Source organism: Moschus berezovskii, chromosome 9, assembly GCF_049115385.1.
Source record: "Moschus berezovskii isolate FMDL1 chromosome 9, NW_MosBer_1.0, whole genome shotgun sequence".
NCBI lineage: Eukaryota > Metazoa > Chordata > Mammalia > Artiodactyla > Moschidae > Moschus > Moschus berezovskii.
The window spans coordinates 64357846-64375468 of NC_142468.1; the positions used below are offsets into that span (position 1 = coordinate 64357846).

Here is a 17623-nt window from a genome sequence, read left to right on the forward strand (position 1 = left end):
CAGAATATTGGTGTCTCGTGTTCAACATCTGTAGCCCAGACTTCTCATTCTGGTTCTGTTTTAAAACATTATGATTACGAGAGCAATAGGTACTTAACGTTAGACATGGTCTAAACAGAAAGAGCTGCTTTCTCTAATCATGTTTTTCTTCAATCCATCCTCTGGCCAGGTATAGGTCTATCGTTACATTTCTTATTTCAGTTAATGCACTGTCTGCTGCCAAGCCAGGTCCTTCTTAAATTCTCACCTTTTCTTTAGCCATATATCTTACCAGTTACCCAGTACAGTTCATGTAAGCTTCTAAGCTTAAGAAAGGTAGTTTTCATCATTTTATATATATATATATACACATATATCAGTTCAGTTCAGTCACTCAGTCGTGTCCGACTCTTTGCGACACCATGAATCACAGCACGCCAGGCCTCCCTGTCCATCACCAACTCCCGGAGTTCACTCAAACTCATATCCACAGAGTCAGTGATGCCATCCAGCCATCTCATTCTCCGTCGTCCCCTTCTCCTCCCGCCCCCAACCTTTCCCAGCATCAGAGTCTTTTCCAGTGAGTCAACTCGTCGCATGAGGTGGCCAAAGTATAGGAGTTTCAGCTTCAGCATCAGTCCTTCCAATGAACACTCAGGATTGATCTCCTTTAGAATGGACTGGTTGGATCTCCTTGCAATCCAAGGGACTCTCAAGAGTCTTCTCCAACACCACAGTTCAAAAGCATCAATTCTTTGGTGCTCAGCTTTCTTCACAGTCCAACTCTCACATCTATACATGACCACGGGAAAAACCATAGCCTTGATTAGACGGACCTTCGTTGGCAAAGTAATGTCTCTGCTTTTTAATATGCTATCTAGGTTGGTCATAACTTTGCTTCCAAGGAGTACGCGTCTTTTAATTTCATGGCTGCAATCAGCATCCTCAGTGATTTTGGAGCCCCAAAAAATAAAGTCTGACACTGTTTCCACTGTTTCCTCATCTATTTCCCATGAAGTATTGGGACCAGATGCCATGATCTTTGTTTTCTGAATGTTGTGCTTCAAGCCAACCTTTTCACTCTCCTCTTTTGCTTTCATCAAGAGGCTTTTGAGTTCCTCTTCACTTTCTGCCATAAGGGTGGTGTCATCTGCATATCTGAGATTATTGATATTTCTCCCGGCAATCTTGATTCCAGCTTGTGCTTCTTCCAGCCCAGCGTTCCTCATGATGTACTCTGCATATAAGTTAAATAAGCAGGGTGACAATATGCGACCTTGACGTACTCCTTTTCCTATTTGGAACCAGTCTGTTCCATGTCCAGTTTTAACTGTTGCTTCCTGACCTGCATACAGGTTTCTCAAGAGGCAGGTCAGGTGGTCTGGTATTCCCATCTCTTTCAGAATTTCCCACAGTTTATTGTGATCCACACAGTCAAAAGGCTTTGGCATAGTCAATGAAGCAGAAATAGATGCTCTTCTGGAACTCTCTTGCTTTCCTGATGATCCAGCGGATGTTTGCAATTTGATCTCTGGTGCCTCTGCCTTTTCTAAAACCTGCTTGAACATCTATATATATATATATATATATATATGCTGACAAATTAAAGCATATATATAAATATATGTGTTTGTGTATGTTAGTTCATGTAACTAATATATTCATGTAAGTTATATATATGTAGCTTACATATACTGCACTGGGTAACTGGTAAGATATATATATATATATATGTATGTATATATATATATATATATATGGTATTAATTTGTCAGTTTCTTGCATATTTAATTAATCAAAGAAAAAGTTTCCAGAAAATTATATCAATCAGAAAGGTATAGGTAGCATTTGTTAGAAAGAAAAATGAATTTTTGTTAGGCTTCTCCTTATGGTACATATGTATAGCATTGTTGTAATTTGACATTGAGCATATAGTTAAAGATTTATCATCATGTTAATTTATTAACTTATTATTGAGTACTTTTATCCCTTATGTCAGTTCTAGTAATAAAACAAGACTAAGAAGAATTGATGCTTTTGAACTGTGGTGCTGGAGAAGACTCTTGAGAGTCCCTTGGACTGCAAGGAGATCAAACCAGTCCATTCTAAAGGAGATCAGTCCTGGGTGTTCATTGGATGGACTGATGCTGAAGCTGAAACTCCTGTACTTTGGCCACCTCATGCGACGAGTTGACTCACTGGAAAAGAGTCTGATGCTAGGAAGGATTGGGGGTGGGAGGAGACGGGGACAACAGAGAATGAGATGGCTGGATGGCATCACCGACTCGATGGACATGAGTTTGGGTGAACTCCGGGAGTTGGTGATGGATAGGGAGGCCTGGCGTGCTGTGATTCATAGGGTCGCAAGAGTCGGACATGACTGAGCGACTGAACTTAACTGAACTGAAGATATAGATCTTATGCACATTGAGCTATGTCTTATAGAAAACTATATTAGGTTTGTTATTTAAAAATATATAAAATATTCATGCATCAAATATTACATTCAATGGTTTATTTGATAAATATGAGGAATCTGACCTCCATTAAATTATTTAAAATCAATCCTGTGGTTTCAAAAAGCACTTTGCATTTGTTGATGAATATCATTTCTAGATGTTTGAATTTTACCTACTTAGCTTATAAAACTGAAAGAAATTTAAAGAGAAGAAATAAATGTCAGTAAAATATCATCAATAATGTAAGATACCTCAACGTGGTTTGGTAAGAGTATAAGCCTCTAGTGTGAAAACTAATGATGAGTAAATGTAGAAAGTTATCTTACAGTTAAACAGTATAGCAGGTTCAGTTCAGTTCGGTTCAGTTGAGTTGCTCAGTCGTGTCCGACTCTCCACGACCCCATGAATCACAGCACGCCAGGCCTCCCTGTCCATCACCAACTCCTGGAGTTCACTCAAACTCATGTCCACAGAGTCGGTGATGCCATCCAGCCATCTCATTCTCTCTATATATCCTGGGATTGTTGGAAGATTGTGACTCTCAAGTGAATGGCTCTCATGAAACTACCTTAGCTGGAAAGAGCCTCGGTTAGCTTGGGTTAGCTTGCCTAACCCAAGTTCAAGCCTCATCCTTACCAGGCCTAATCAGTGACTGATCGTTATCCTTTGTAGGAGAACTCTGAAAGACCATCTCAAGTCTGGAGCTCCTCTGGATCATATGGCAACTTTGTAGTGATGTATCACAGTTTAACTCCCCTCACTACCTAATGCTATCTTCCCCCCTTTTTTTCTTTTCTGCACATAACCACAAAAATTGATCCTGAAAGCACTGCCCTGTAAATTTCCTGAGAGCATATCTTCATCAGAGAATCATATTGTCAAGGAATAATTCTAGATGGTCTGAGGAAGTAGAGTCTAAAATAGGATGTTGGATCACTCATCAGCCCAGTAATCAGCTGGCAGTGAGAATCCCACTGCTGGTGGTAGGTAGACTGTGGATAGCCTTTGAATGCTATAGATTTGAGATTGTTAAAACCTTCACAGATGGTGAACAAGAATGGGTACCAATGGAAAGTAATGTTCTGTGAATTCAATATCTTGGGCTTTTGAGGAATTCAATGGAAAGTAATAAGTACAATATAATCCATTTCTGCTGAGTTCTATTTATACAGTGAAGAGAAAGAATAAAAGACTGAGTGTGATTAATCATGAATTGAAGGTGATATGTGAGGATAAGAAAGTCTCTTTACAGAATATAAAGAAAGTCTTATCATCTTTAGCCGGAGGTTATAAAAGCTGATAATAAAGCTTAGAACTTATTTAAAAGTATAGCAGAATTCCAGAGAAGTGTGAATCCTCAGCCTCAGCAAATCAGCCAAGCCAGGATCTGAACCCCAGCTGGGAATAAGTAGAATCCTGACTTGGAGAGGTGGGCTGTATCTGGGTTTATGGTCTCAAAAATGTTGAAAACCTAGATTTTCTTAAACACTGTGGACCTAAGTAAGTGTACCATTTCTTCTAATTGGAGGGTATAATTTCTATCCCACTTAAAGATGTTGCAGTGTCTTCTTCCTTTTGTGGTATGTAGGGTCAACAGATGACATGATCTGGCATGGAAATGCTTGGTTTCTAAGGGAGAGGACGAGCCTATGCTATGCTTCAAATGAGCTGCAGACCCTATCCAATTGCTAGTAAGAATCAAGAGAGTACACGGGAATAGGATCCTGAGGCTGCTGTACCAAATGGGACTGACAGTAACACTGACTAAGATTAGAGATGGAGAATAAGATCAAGTAGAGAGAAAGAATAAGAGATTACTGATGTGGGAGCATTCTCCCATGATATAAGATGCAGACCCTAGCCAGAATAGCAGGAGATAGTTGCTGCTGTTAGGATGGTGTTTGGAAGCTTGGGGAAAGCAGTGAGCCCCACAATAAAAGTATATGTGCCACAACTGCTGTGTATATAGAATAAAATGAGATCAGAAGACCCATATGTAAGCATGCTAGAATGAATTTACCAGTTAGAGCCTAAAAATGTCATCAACTCAGTATATTTCATGTAAAGGCTCAAAAGACACCACATTTATTAAATCAATAGGAATGTACTGAAGACTGAGATGTAGGCGTCACTGAGAGTTAGGGGTGACTGTTCTTTGCAGACAAATGTTCATAGTAGGAGATGCTGTTACAGAATTGGTCTTCCTGATACCAGTGGGATGCTGGGATTACAGAATAATAGAGGGGAGGTGACAGTTCAAATGCATCCAGTGCTCTAGACTCACAGAGAGCTGTGTGTGTGTGTGTGTGTGTGTGTGTGTGTGTGTGTGTGTGTGTGCATGTGCCCAGTTGCTTAATTGTGTTCAACTCTTTGCATTCCCTCCATTGAACTTTCCAGGCAAGAATAGTGGAGCTGGTTGCCATATCCTACTTCAGGGGATCTTCCTGACCCAGGGATCTATCTTGCATCTCTTAGTCTCCTGCATTGACAGGTGGATTCTTTACCACTAGGACATGTGGGAAGCCCACAGAGAGCTCTAGAGATGGTCAATAGAACATAGCATCCCTTGGGGCAAAATAAATGGATAGTCAACAAGGGTATTGCCCCATATACACAGTTAAAACAGATGGATAATCAGGAGGATGAATATGGTGATATAATAAAAAGTCAAGACTCCTTGTTCATTTGTTGAACATGGTAATTTTCAGACCAGTGTCCTAAAGTGCCAGTCATGCATTGCATTTTGTCGTATCTGCCAAGCACTCAGTCTTAAAATAGGGCAGGCTATCAGTAGTCCATCATCATATGGAAGTGGTACATCTAAGATGAGGCACGACCAGGGCCAGGTAAGCTATACAAGCAAGTGCCCAGACCCCCATGACAGCTGTCAGTGTTTTGCCAGTTTCTCTCTCTAAAATCGTAATGACCATATGGAGGGTCTTGTTTGAGATAATAGTAGGGCAAAAAGGCTAAGCATATTTCATAGTCAGCTCAGTACATGTATGCAGGCTGGAAATTGGATTGTTACTTCAGGAGAGCCCCACTCTGTGATGTCCTTGATCGACAGGTAATAACGGGAAATTATCTCAGTGGATAGAACTTTGACTTGGACAATGTACCTGGTCAGTTGTTTTGAGTGAACAGGGGAGATATCCTCAAGCATTTGTATGGACCTGTGGGTGTGCCATGAAGTATTGAACTTTTGTATTGCATGTTAATGAACACTGAAAATTATCTACCATAGAAGCAAAACAAAATAATGAAATTGACAGAGTAACACAGACAGTTGATACCAACCAGTTTCTGTCATTGGCTCCTCATTTTCAGGACAACAGACTCCTGAAAAGAATAGCTATAATGATACGGAGAGAGGCTATGCATAAGCTTTAAATTTCGGTTATCATTCATGAAGTTTGACCTGTCTAATGTCACTGCTACTGCTGCTAAGTCATGTCAGTCGTGTCCGACTCTGTGCAGCCCCATAGATGGCAGCCCACCAGGCCCCCGTCCCTGGGATTCTCCAGGCAAGAACACTGGAGTGGGTTGCCATTTCCTTCTCCAGTGCATGAAAGTGAAAAGTGAAAGTGAAGTAGCTCAGTTGTGTCCGACTCTTAGTGATCCCATGGACTGCAGCCTACCAGGCTCCTCCCTCCATGGGATTTCCCAGGCAAGAGCACTGGAGTGGGTTGCCATTGCCTTCTCCTCTAATGTCACTGCTGAATATCTAATCTGGCAACAATAGACACCAGACACCATTTCTTCTTGATAAAGCATTATCCATCAAGAATGCCAACCAGTAGATTATGTTAGAATGTTTCTTTTTTTTTTTTACCCTGAAAATAACAGTGTATCATTTCAATTGAATTTGATGCCTACTCTGAATATGAACTTTTCTGCTGACCTTAGCCAGCATCAGTCCTATCCAAAGCCTTTTAGAATGTTTTATTCTTAATACATGATCCTACCTAAATGCCCATGGGACCAGAAGCAAATTTTATAGCAATTAAGATGTAGCAGTGGGAACATTGCTGTGGGAATCTCTAGTCATATCATATTCAATACCACCTAAAAAATAAACTTACTAGGGTGATAGAATAGCCTTTGGAGGAGGCATCTAAGTCTTGGAGAGATAATATCCAGTAAGGAATGGGTGCCGTCTTCCGAGATGCAGTATACATCCTAAATCAATGACCGTCATTATATGATGCTTTTATTTCCGTTTCTTTCTTTCTTTTTGGGGAGTGGGGAGTGTAGGTGGAATACATAAGTTCCAGAATGAAGCAGAGACCCTACTTACTACCATCACGTTCAGTGATCCTGTTGGGGAATTTATGTTTCCCTCCCCACAACGCTGGTTTCTGCCAGTTTAGATGTTCCAGTTCTCAGAAAGGAAAAAAGCTTTTTCTTAAATGACACTGCAAGAGTCCCATTAATCTTCAAGAGTTGGCTGCTGTTACTTTAGGCTTCCTGTGTCAGGAAATAGCAGATGCAAGGAATCACCATCCTGGAAGGAGTAACTGGCCTGTATGGTCAGCTTGAAGGTAAGATTGTTGTTATACAACAAGGCAGTAAGAATATATTCCTTACCCAGTTGATCCACCGAGCCATTTCTTGCTATTCTGTTGTCCAATTTTGGTGGTAAACAGACAAATGCATCACTAATGGCTTGAGAAGAGCATGGTTACCAGGGGCTCAACATCCCCAGTGACAAAGATCTGGTAGTCTCACTAGGTAAACTACTTATATCAAAAGATGTACTAGCCTAGGATGAGAGCAATCTAGAATGGTAATAGTATACGGAGATGATGACTATCATCCCACAATGGTTTCTTTTAAAAAAAGATTCCCCAGGAAAGGTGGCTATCGAGAATCCTGGAATAGCTGACTTTTGGTATCTGGCAGGTAGATCTGAGTAGATGCTGAAGTGCACCCCCAGATCCTTTCCTCAGGGCTGAAACACTTAATCCGACAGCCACTAATACTTTTAACATTGATGACCATCAGCTAACTCCTTCTCTAGAAATTATCCCAAGCCAGACAGAACTGCCCCTTCCAAAGTTGAGGAGAACAGAACACTTGACGGGACTGGTTGATGAGGGAAAGGATTGAAGTACAAAGGTTTAGCTTCCTTGTCTTAAGGCAGTACAGCCCCTCCAGTTTGGGAGGATCTCAGGGCTCCAAATCTTCCCTAGAGCTACTGTGAAACTTAGACGCAACTGCTGTATTGTTCCACTATCCTTCTTAACCAGTCTACTTCCTTTACTTCCCCACGAGTGTTGAAGGTAATTTCCACTTTGTGAACACATATCTCTGTCTTAGAGTTTCTCTTTCAAGAAACCTGACCTAAAGCAAATACACACATTCAGTCTATATGCAGTAATACAACGAATATATATTAAACGCATTTTTAAAGTATATATATTTCTATGTCACTTAAACTACCATATATGTATATATGTATGTGTACATAAATGTATAATCTTACTTAATATATCCATTTTTAAAGGATATATATTTCTTATGTCACTATATTTCTATGTCACTTAAACTATCATATATGTATATATGTATGTGTACATAAATGTATAATCTTACTTAAAATATTTTTTAGCCATGCCATTATTTGACTTGTCTAACAGAAATGTTGTTTTTGCCTTGTTTGGTTTTATTTGTTTGCTACTTTCACTGTTACATGTTTTTAGATTTTTAAAATAGTAATAAAAATAACAGACAGAAATGTCTTATACCGTACAGGAAGGTAACCCTGAGTGGCGTATTTGTTTTTGAGTGTAAAAAAAAACATTCTGGAGTTTTCTGAAATAGAAATTCCTAAACATGGGTGAATCTAACAGGTAATTCTGCCAATACAATGTTCTGTAAACCATTGTCATGGGATTGGATTCTTACCTGAAACTCATCAAAGTCAGGGAAGAGCATGGTTAAAGGATTGTTCAGCTTTGGTCTATTCTGACTGCAATTATGGACACCACTGCCTAATGTGAAAAGAACTAGGGATGCATCAACGAATGGAAGTTGAAAAGTACAATACTATTAACTATTTAGAACCCAAAGAGCATTACCATTGTTATCCTGTTTCCATTCAAATCTGTTTTGTTCCAGAAATTTTCAGCTTCAGATTTTATTAAACAATATAACACAGTTCATATCTCTAAAAAGAAACTGTAACTGGTAGAAATTATGTTATGAACAAGACAAAATAAGTTGTCTACAATGGACTTACAGTACCTTTTTTTCAAGCCACTAAGATGAAATTCAGCTCATCAATCTCCTGTAGGATTTGATTTATATGTAAAAAGCCTAATCATCAAATAAGAGACCATTTGATCATTTGATGGAATTTAAAGACCTTTAAACATTTCATGGTAATGATGCTGGGATTCCTGAATACTCCAGCTTATTAAAACCAGGCATATATTCCTGTACAGCTAATAAAATGAATATAAACTGAAAGTTCCTACAGCTTTTCCAAAAAACCAACAGTTGTTCTCTAAATTTTCACTACTAAAATTAGAGGCCATTGAGGTAGCTGTGAAAAAATTCTAATGTTGGAAAAAAAAATAAGAATATTGCAAAACTAGATATCTAAATAGGACTGTCAAGCAATTCATATTGGAAAAAAGTTTTTTAAAAACTGTGTAAATTTGGAATTTTGTTCTTTACTTTGATTCCTTAAGGAAGCACTTCAGTTCAGTTCAGTTGCTCAGTCGTGTCCAACTCTTTGCGACCCCATGAATCACAGCACACCAGGCTTCCCTGTCCAACACCAACTCCCGGAGTTCACTCAAACTCATGTCCATCGAGTCAGTGATGCCATCCAGCCATCTCATTCTCTGTCATCCCCTTCTCCTCCCACCCCCAATCCTTCCCAGCATCAGAGTCTTTCCCAGTGAGTCAACTCGTCGCATGAGGTGGCCAAAGTATTGCAGTTTCAGCTTTAGCATCAGTCCTTCCAATGAACACCCAGGATTGATCTTCTTTAGAATGGACTGGTTGGATCTCCGTTTTAGTTGCCTTTTTATTATTTTAACACATAATTATAAACTTTTTGTGTGTGTTTATTTTAGTTGAAGTATAATTGACATATCAGTTCAGTTCAGTTCAGTTCAGTTTAGTCGCTCAGTCGTGTCCGACTCTCCGCAACCCCATGAATCACAGCACACCAGGCTTCCCTGTCCATCACCAACTCCCGGAGTACACTCAAACTCATGTCCACAGAGTCGGTGATGGCATCCAGCCATCTCATTCTCCGTCGTCCCCTTCTCCTCCCACCCCCAACCTTTCCCAGCATCAGAGTCTTTTCCAGTGAGTCAACTCATCGCATGAGGTGGCCAAAGTATTGCAGTTTCAGCTTTAGCATCAGTCCCTCCAATGAACACCCAGGATTGATCTCCTTTAGAATGGACTGGTTGGATCTCCTTGCAGTATAAGGGACTCTCAAGAATCTTCTCCAACACCACAGTTCAAAAGCATCGATTCTTCGGCGATCAGCTTTCTTCACAGTCCAACTCTCACATCCATACATGACCACGGGAAAAACCATTGCCTTGACTAGACGGACCTTGGTTGGCAAAGTAATGTCTCTGCTTTTTAATTGACATATAGAATGATATTATTTCCAAGTATACAATATAATTATTCCAATTTGCATACATTGTAAAATGATTGCCACAATAATTCTAGTTACCATCTGTCACCATACAAAGTTATGAATTTGTTTTCTTTGTAATAAGAACTTTTAAGATTTACGCTCTTAGAAAGTTTCAAACATGCAATATAATTGTTTTAAAGCTAATACACTCCTGATTTCTTTTTCTCTTAAGAACCTGGGATATTCTATCAGAGGTTGGTAATCCATGCAGACTATGGCCCATGAGCCACCTCGGGCTGAGGCACATTCATTTGTAAATGCAATTTTATGGAACTCAGCAACCTTCATCTTTCATTCATTTACCTGTTGTCTTTGGATGCTTTGCCATTATAATGATAGAGTTTATCACAGTTGAGATAAAGACTGTGTGGCCCACAAAGCGCAAGATATTCATAAATTGTTTCCAGAAAATATAGGTTAAACCTTGTCGTGGATATTGGAGAAGGAAATGGCAACCCACTCCAGTATTCTTGCCTGGAGTATCCCCTGGACAGAGGAGCCTGGCAGGCCATGGTCCGTAGGGTCACAGAGAGTCAGACACGACCGAAGTGACTAGGCATGCACGTCGTGGATACCCCTTTTTTAAATTAATTTTTATTGAAGTATAGTTCCTTTACAATATTGTGTTAGTTTCTGCTGTATAACAAAGTAGATCACACATATATCCTCTCCTTTTTAGATTGCCTTCTCACTGAGCATCTAATAGAATTCCCTATGCTATACAGTAGGTACTCATTAGTTATTTTATACATATTAGTGCATATGTGTCAATTCCAGTCTCCCAATTCATCCCACTCCCTCTTCCCCTTTTGGCGTCCATGCATTTGTTCTCTCCATCTGTGGTTTTATTTCTGTTTTGCAAATAGTTCATCTGTATCATTTTTCTAGACCACACATATAGGTGATATTATATGACATTTGCTTTTCACTTTCTGACTTACTTCACACTGTATGACATTCTCTGGATGCATCCATGTTGCTGTGAGTGGTATTATTTAATTATTTTTAATGACTGAGTAATATTCCATTGTATATATGTTCCACATCCTCTTTATCCATTCCTCTGTTGGTAGACATTTAGGTGGCCTCCATGTCCTGGCTATTGTAAATAGATCTGCAATGAACATTGGCGTGCATGTATTTAATATCTTTTTGAATTATGGTTTTGAAATATGGTTTATGCCCAGGAATGGGTCATCTTGTAGTTCTATTTTTGTTTTTTGAGGAACCTCTTTACATTTCTCCACAATGAGTGTATCAATTTACATTCCCACCAAAAGTGTGGAGGGTTCTTTTTCCTCCAAACCCTCTCCAGAATTTATTGTTTGTAGATATTTTGATGATAGCAATTCTCATTGATATGAGGTGGTACTTTATTGTAGTTTTGATTTGTATTTCTCTAATAATTAGAGATATTGAGAATCTTTTTGTGTGTTTGTTGGCCATCTAGATGTCTTCTTTGGAGAAGTGTCTATTTTTTGGTAGATCTTCCTCTCATTTTTTGACTGAGTTATTTATTTTTTTGATACCGAACCACATGAGCCGTTTTTATATTTTGGAGATTAATCCTTTGTTGGTTGTTTTGTTTGCAAATATTTTCTCTAATTTGAGGGTTGCCTTTTTGTTTTGTCTATGGTTTCCTTTGCTGTGCAAAAGCTTTTAAGTTTAATTGCATCTCATTTGTTTACTTTTGTTTTTATTTTCTAGGAGGTGGCTCAAATTTACATCAAGAGTGTTCTGCCTCTGTTTTCCTCTAAGAGTTTTATGGGGTCTAGCCTTACATTTAGATCTTTAATCCATTTTGAGTTTATTTTTGTGTATGATATTAGGGAGTATTCTAATTTCATTCTTTTATTTATGGCTATCCAGTTTTCCCAGCATCATATATTGAAGAGACTGTATTTTATCCATTGTATATTCTTGCCTCTTGTTGTCATAGATTAGGTTACCATAGGTGTGTGGGGTTATCGTTGGGCTTTTTATCTTGTTCCATTGATCTGTATGTAGGTTTTTATGCAGTACCATACTGTCTTGGTTGCTGTAGCTTTGTAGTATAGTTTGAAATCTAGGAGTCTAATTCCTGTGTATCCCTTCTTTAGGATGCATGCAGAACAGCAAAATTTTAGTTCCAATATTCAGTAATAGAAATATTAATGCATTTTAATAGCACCTTCTGCTAGTATATTTTAAATCAGCCAAAGTGGAATAGAAAATCTGAAATGAAGGAAAATTTAATCTGGCACAAGGTCATATTTTCTTACTATAAAGGTTATAATAATTTATAAACATAAATTATTTTATTTTTGAAATATATGTTATGAATAATTGGAAAAGGAAGTATGGTAAAGTTAAGAGTCAACTGAGATGCTTGGAAATTTTTTCTATGATTATAATTCATTGGCTAATCTGAATTTTCCAATCTCACTCTTGGAACTCTGTTTTATGTGGCTGTTGACAATGCATTAGAAATATGTAGTCATTTGTACTATTTCAGCAAATAGAGATCTTAAGAAGCAGCTATTATTTGTCTTTACCTTCTATCACTGGAAATTTCTCTGCAACTGAGTTCAATGAACTCAATGAAAAAGAGTCTAGTTAAAAGTAATACATTCAATTAAGAAAATTAAGCTTTGGTAAAGTTTTATATGTTCAGTACTTTAAAGCCATATAATTCATAACACTATTTTTATGTTTTCTAGATTTGGATGATCCAGTAGTAACTGTTCATCAAAGTATAGGTGAAGCTAAAGAACAGTTTTATTATGAGAGAACAGTGTTTCTTCGGTGTGTTGCCAATTCCAATCCACCTGTGCGGTACAGCTGGAGACGTGGCCAGGAGGTTTTACTACAAGGATCTGATAAAGGCGTTGAGATTTATGAACCATTCTTTACCCAGGTAGGAACTGATGTAATAGTATTTCCACCCCACTCTGCTGGATACTTTCCTAACTCTGGCAGCATTGCAATACTTGAAATACTTTTCTATTTGAAAATGTAGTTTTTTTTAAAAAAAGCAATATATAGTTAGTTGAAAGATCAAAGGACTCAAATAATGAAAAACAATTTGTTTGTTTTTCATGTAGTGGTTACATGTATCAAGTTACCTCTTGAAAACAAGTTAAATGAATGTATCCTAAATATTTCTTTGTCCATAGGTTTTCCCAAATTTCACTCTAAAGTCCATAATTATACATATGCTGTCTGATTTGTTTTCTTTTTTGGTGAGAAATGCTTCATATAGTATTCTGATTTCCACATTTGCAATGGTAAATTCATTTTAAGGAAATGAATAAATGTACTTGAAATTTATTTGGTTTTGGTTTTAGGGGGAAAAATTATCAAATTTTCTTTGTTCTTTTTCGATTTTGGCTTAGTTTAAGAATAGAATCATAATTATGTAAAAGTTAATATATCTTAGTCATTAAAAACTTATTTAATAAAAAGAACATTTTAATTAATTTTATATAGAGTGCATGTAATATGGAACATTCTTCTGTAATGCATTTTTTAAAAAATTTTATTGAAGTGTAGTTTATTGAATTAATGATTCTTGAGACACAGAAGTTGTGGGAATTTTTGAATGCTGTAATTTTAAAGATACTGTTGACATTTAGAAGAGAACACAAACCTAACTAACAAAGAAAAGATTTTAAATTAAAAAAAAATGTACTTGGAAAAAGTTTCAAAATAATTGTGACTATTATTTTTTAATTATATAGGTAACAAGATAAACAAGAATCTGACTACACCGTTAAAGTTTGAGGCATCAAATGTCCATAGGAGGGAAATATATAATTAATTTAAAATACTATAAATATTCTAATTTAAGAATGTTAAAGATTTTTACATTTCATATCCCAACTCTCTAATAATATAAGATTATCCTGAGATTATAAATTTCCCATCATCCCTTTTTTTATTAAATGCAGCATTAAATACCTATTGCAGTTCATTATGCAATTTTTACTAAGCTTCATTGTTTTTAGTTAGCAAAATAACTTAAAAATTTGTTAACACTATTTAGTAGGTTGATGTCCCTAAGGTTTAGAAATCTGAATACATGATAACCTATCATCTATTTGCTTCTTCTATTGTCAACTTCTTTTAAAATATAGATGTTGTTAAAATTCAGAAAGCATAATTTTCTGTTCACATGATATTTACCATACTAAGGCAATTCTAAACACATATTCACTAAGTACTGAAGCACTGTAGGCAGCTTCTTACTTTAAGATGGGTCTTGTCACTTAAAAATAAACACATGAAATTTGGGGGAAACTTTTATGTTTTCCAAGTAATTAAGAATTTGTTTTCAAAGTTATTAAATAAGCACAATCAAATTTTTCATTCATTCCTTTGAATTTGTTGCTGTTTCTGTGTTAGCAACTGAAAAAATGTATCTTAAAGGAGCTCTTAGACTAACAGCTGTTGATTCTGCCTTTTAAAAGTTACTTATTTTCTCTTCCTTATTTTTCTCCCACTCTTTATGAGAAAAGCAACTTTTTAATTTCAATACTGATACTTTCTTTGATATGAATATTAAAACTGTGCAGCATAACATGGCAACCCACTCCAGTGTTCTTGCCTGGAGAATCCCAGGGACAGCGGAGCCTGGTCGGCTGCCGTCCATGGGGTCGCACAGAGTCGGACACGACTGAAGCGACGCAGCAGCAGCAGCAGCAGCAGCATAACATATGCTTTTTCTGGTTTTTACTGTACTTGGAACTCTGCTGTTTTGACCCTCCGAATTACTTATCTTAAAAAAGTGTTTAAGAAACAAATTGTTCTTAAAATTCTGTGCTCTGGATTCGCCTGCTGTAGCTGATAATTGCCAATAGCATATAATTTTAGTTTCCATTTTAAAATGTCTTTCCTGACTTTTGTTACTTGATTATTTTATTGCTCGTCCTAAAATGGCTATGTATTTATATCTGTCTTAAAAATCATGAAGAAGCAAGAAATGCTTCAATATTTTTATGTTATATATGTATTTAATGTGTTAATATTAAACGTATTTTTTGTAGGCAAGATTGATAAAACTTTCAAACAGCAGCACATGGAAAGTACTTATGACCACAGAGAATGTTGGCTTTCTCATGGACAAATGGGATTAATTGTCTTTCTTCATACCACACAAGCTGATATATTGCACATAAGTCCAAGTATTGTGGCCTACAATATCATTTTTGATCTTGCTCCACTGTATTCTTGCTTATCTAACCTCCTCTACCTCACTCACTGTTGTCGTCACACCCACTATAGACATGCCCAGGGTCTGCATGTTCTTGATTCCTCCAATTAGAATGCTAGTTAGATAACATAGCGGAATCTTCTTAACACTGAGAACTCTCCTGAGAAAGGTTTTCTGTGACAGATCTATCTGAAGTAACGTCTCTTCCCTTTCAGTTACTCTTCCCTAAAACTCAGTTTTTTGTGTTTTTTTGGTTTTATTTTTTTCTACAGCACTAAAATTATAAAATTATCTTATTTGTGTATCTGGACATAAATGCAATAGTTACAGTGACTTTGTCTTTTCAATAACTCACATAGTGCCTGACACATGGAAGAATCTCAGTGAATATATTGAGCCAACATTGCCATGAAGATGTCTGAATTTTTAACTAAGGAATGTGCACTTAGTCACTCAGTTGTGTCCTACTCTTTGTGACCCCACGGACTAAAGCCCGCCAGACTCCTCTCTCCATAGAATTCTCCAGCCATGAATATTGGAGTGGGTTGCCATGTCCTCCTTCAGGGGATCTTCCCAACCCAGGGATCAAACCCAGGTCTCCTGCATTACAGGTGGATTCTTTACCATCTGAGCTACCAGGGAAGCCTAAGGAATAGTTAAAATTATTAGAAGTCCTGAAACACTCTGTGTAACTCTACTTCTTTTTCCCCACTAAAGAAAACTTAGTGAAATGTGAATGAGAATGATATTAAAATTAAATCAATTTTAGTGTATTTAATTTCTGAACTGTTGATAATTTTCTTGTTGTAATTTTTAACTGATTTCTAGTCTAATTGGGTGGGAAAGTTTCAGTCCTTAGAAGTTGAGACTTCCCTGTGATGGACTTCCATGAATGATCCTTATGCACCCACAGATTGTGATTCCAAAATTGTTGAGTTTCAGTTGGTTCATATTTGTTAATTTCGTTGTTCAGATATTCTGTATATTTCCTGATTTTTTGTATCTGCTGTTCTAAAAGCTGTTGAGAGAATTTAGTTAATGTCTGACTGTGACTGTGGATTTGTCTCTTTCATCTTCATTTTTATCAATTTATGCTTTATATATTTTGAAAATATATTTCTAGAACTTGCAGAATTAAAATTTTAATACCTTCTTAGTGGATTATCTGGAGAAGGAAATGGCAACCCACTCCAGTATTCTTGCCCAGAGAATCCTGTGGACAGAGGAGCCTGTCCATAGGGTCGCACAGAGTCGGACACGATTGAAGCGACTTAGTATGCATGCATGCATTGAAGAAGGAAACGGCAACCCACTCAGTGTTCTTCCCTGGAGAATCTCAGGGACAGAGGGGCCTGGTGGGCTGCCATCTATGGGGTTGCACAGAGAGTCGGACATGACTGAAGTGACTTAGCAGCAGCAGCAGCTGTGCATTATCTGAGTGTATTATTTTTCTGATATTATATCTTCCTGGTAAGTTATCACTCAGAAATGTACTACTGGCAGTGTTTCTTGCTTTCTGTGTTTTGTCTGTCATCAGTTTAACTATACACGTCTTCGTTTGGTTGGTGGGCCTCTTTAGGTGGTGGGGGAGAGTAATAAATATTCATCTCTTTACTTTCAAACTTCATATTTGCAACACATTGTTTATAACCAGAATATAAATTTTTGTTGTCGTTTTAAGTCAGTGGAACTATCTTAATTTTTAGTACATTTAATCCAATGACTAATATTGATTTTTTTTTTGTAACTGTGTTAGGCTCTTCTTTTATTTTACTTCTCTGTCTTCTTGCCTCTGGGTTTATCAGATATTTTAATTATTCCATTTTATCATCTATTTAACTAAAATTTAAAATTATCTTAATAGCTTTTATTGGTTACCTTATAAAATTACACCATGCATGCTGAATTATTACTTTAGCACTTCTTCAAGCATGATAGAACTTTAGAATAACTTAGCAATATTTACCCTTTTTATATTTTATGCTATTTTTTGTCTAGTACTTTAATTCTACATATATTTCAGGTTCATGTCAATGTATGGCAAAACCAATACAATAATGTAAAGTAATTAGCCTCCAATTGAAATAAATACATTAAAAAATAATTCTACATATATTTTAAAATCAACAAGATTTTTTTTTGTTCTTTGAAATAATTGTTATTCATTTAAATTTACCAATATTGTCCTTTTTTCCATTTTGCATTGATTTATGTGAAAGGAAACATTTGACCTTCAGTTTTTGCAGTTGGATATACATGTGTTCTAGCAACATTTATTGAAAAGGTCTTTCTTTCATCACTGAATTTCCTTGGCACTTAAATTGA

The 17623-nt window shown here is 36.9% G+C and overlaps 1 protein-coding gene across 1 annotated transcript in view; it reads left to right on the plus strand.

Annotated features, from left to right (window-relative positions):
* Window positions 1-17623, plus strand: part of MDGA2 (MAM domain containing glycosylphosphatidylinositol anchor 2) — a 962529-nt gene that overhangs the window by 557881 nt on the left and 387025 nt on the right. The window contains exon 4 of the mRNA XM_055436380.2: window positions 12807-13003. Within this exon, the coding sequence (XP_055292355.1) occupies window positions 12807-13003 (197 nt within the window). The remainder of the gene's footprint in view (window positions 1-12806; window positions 13004-17623) is intronic.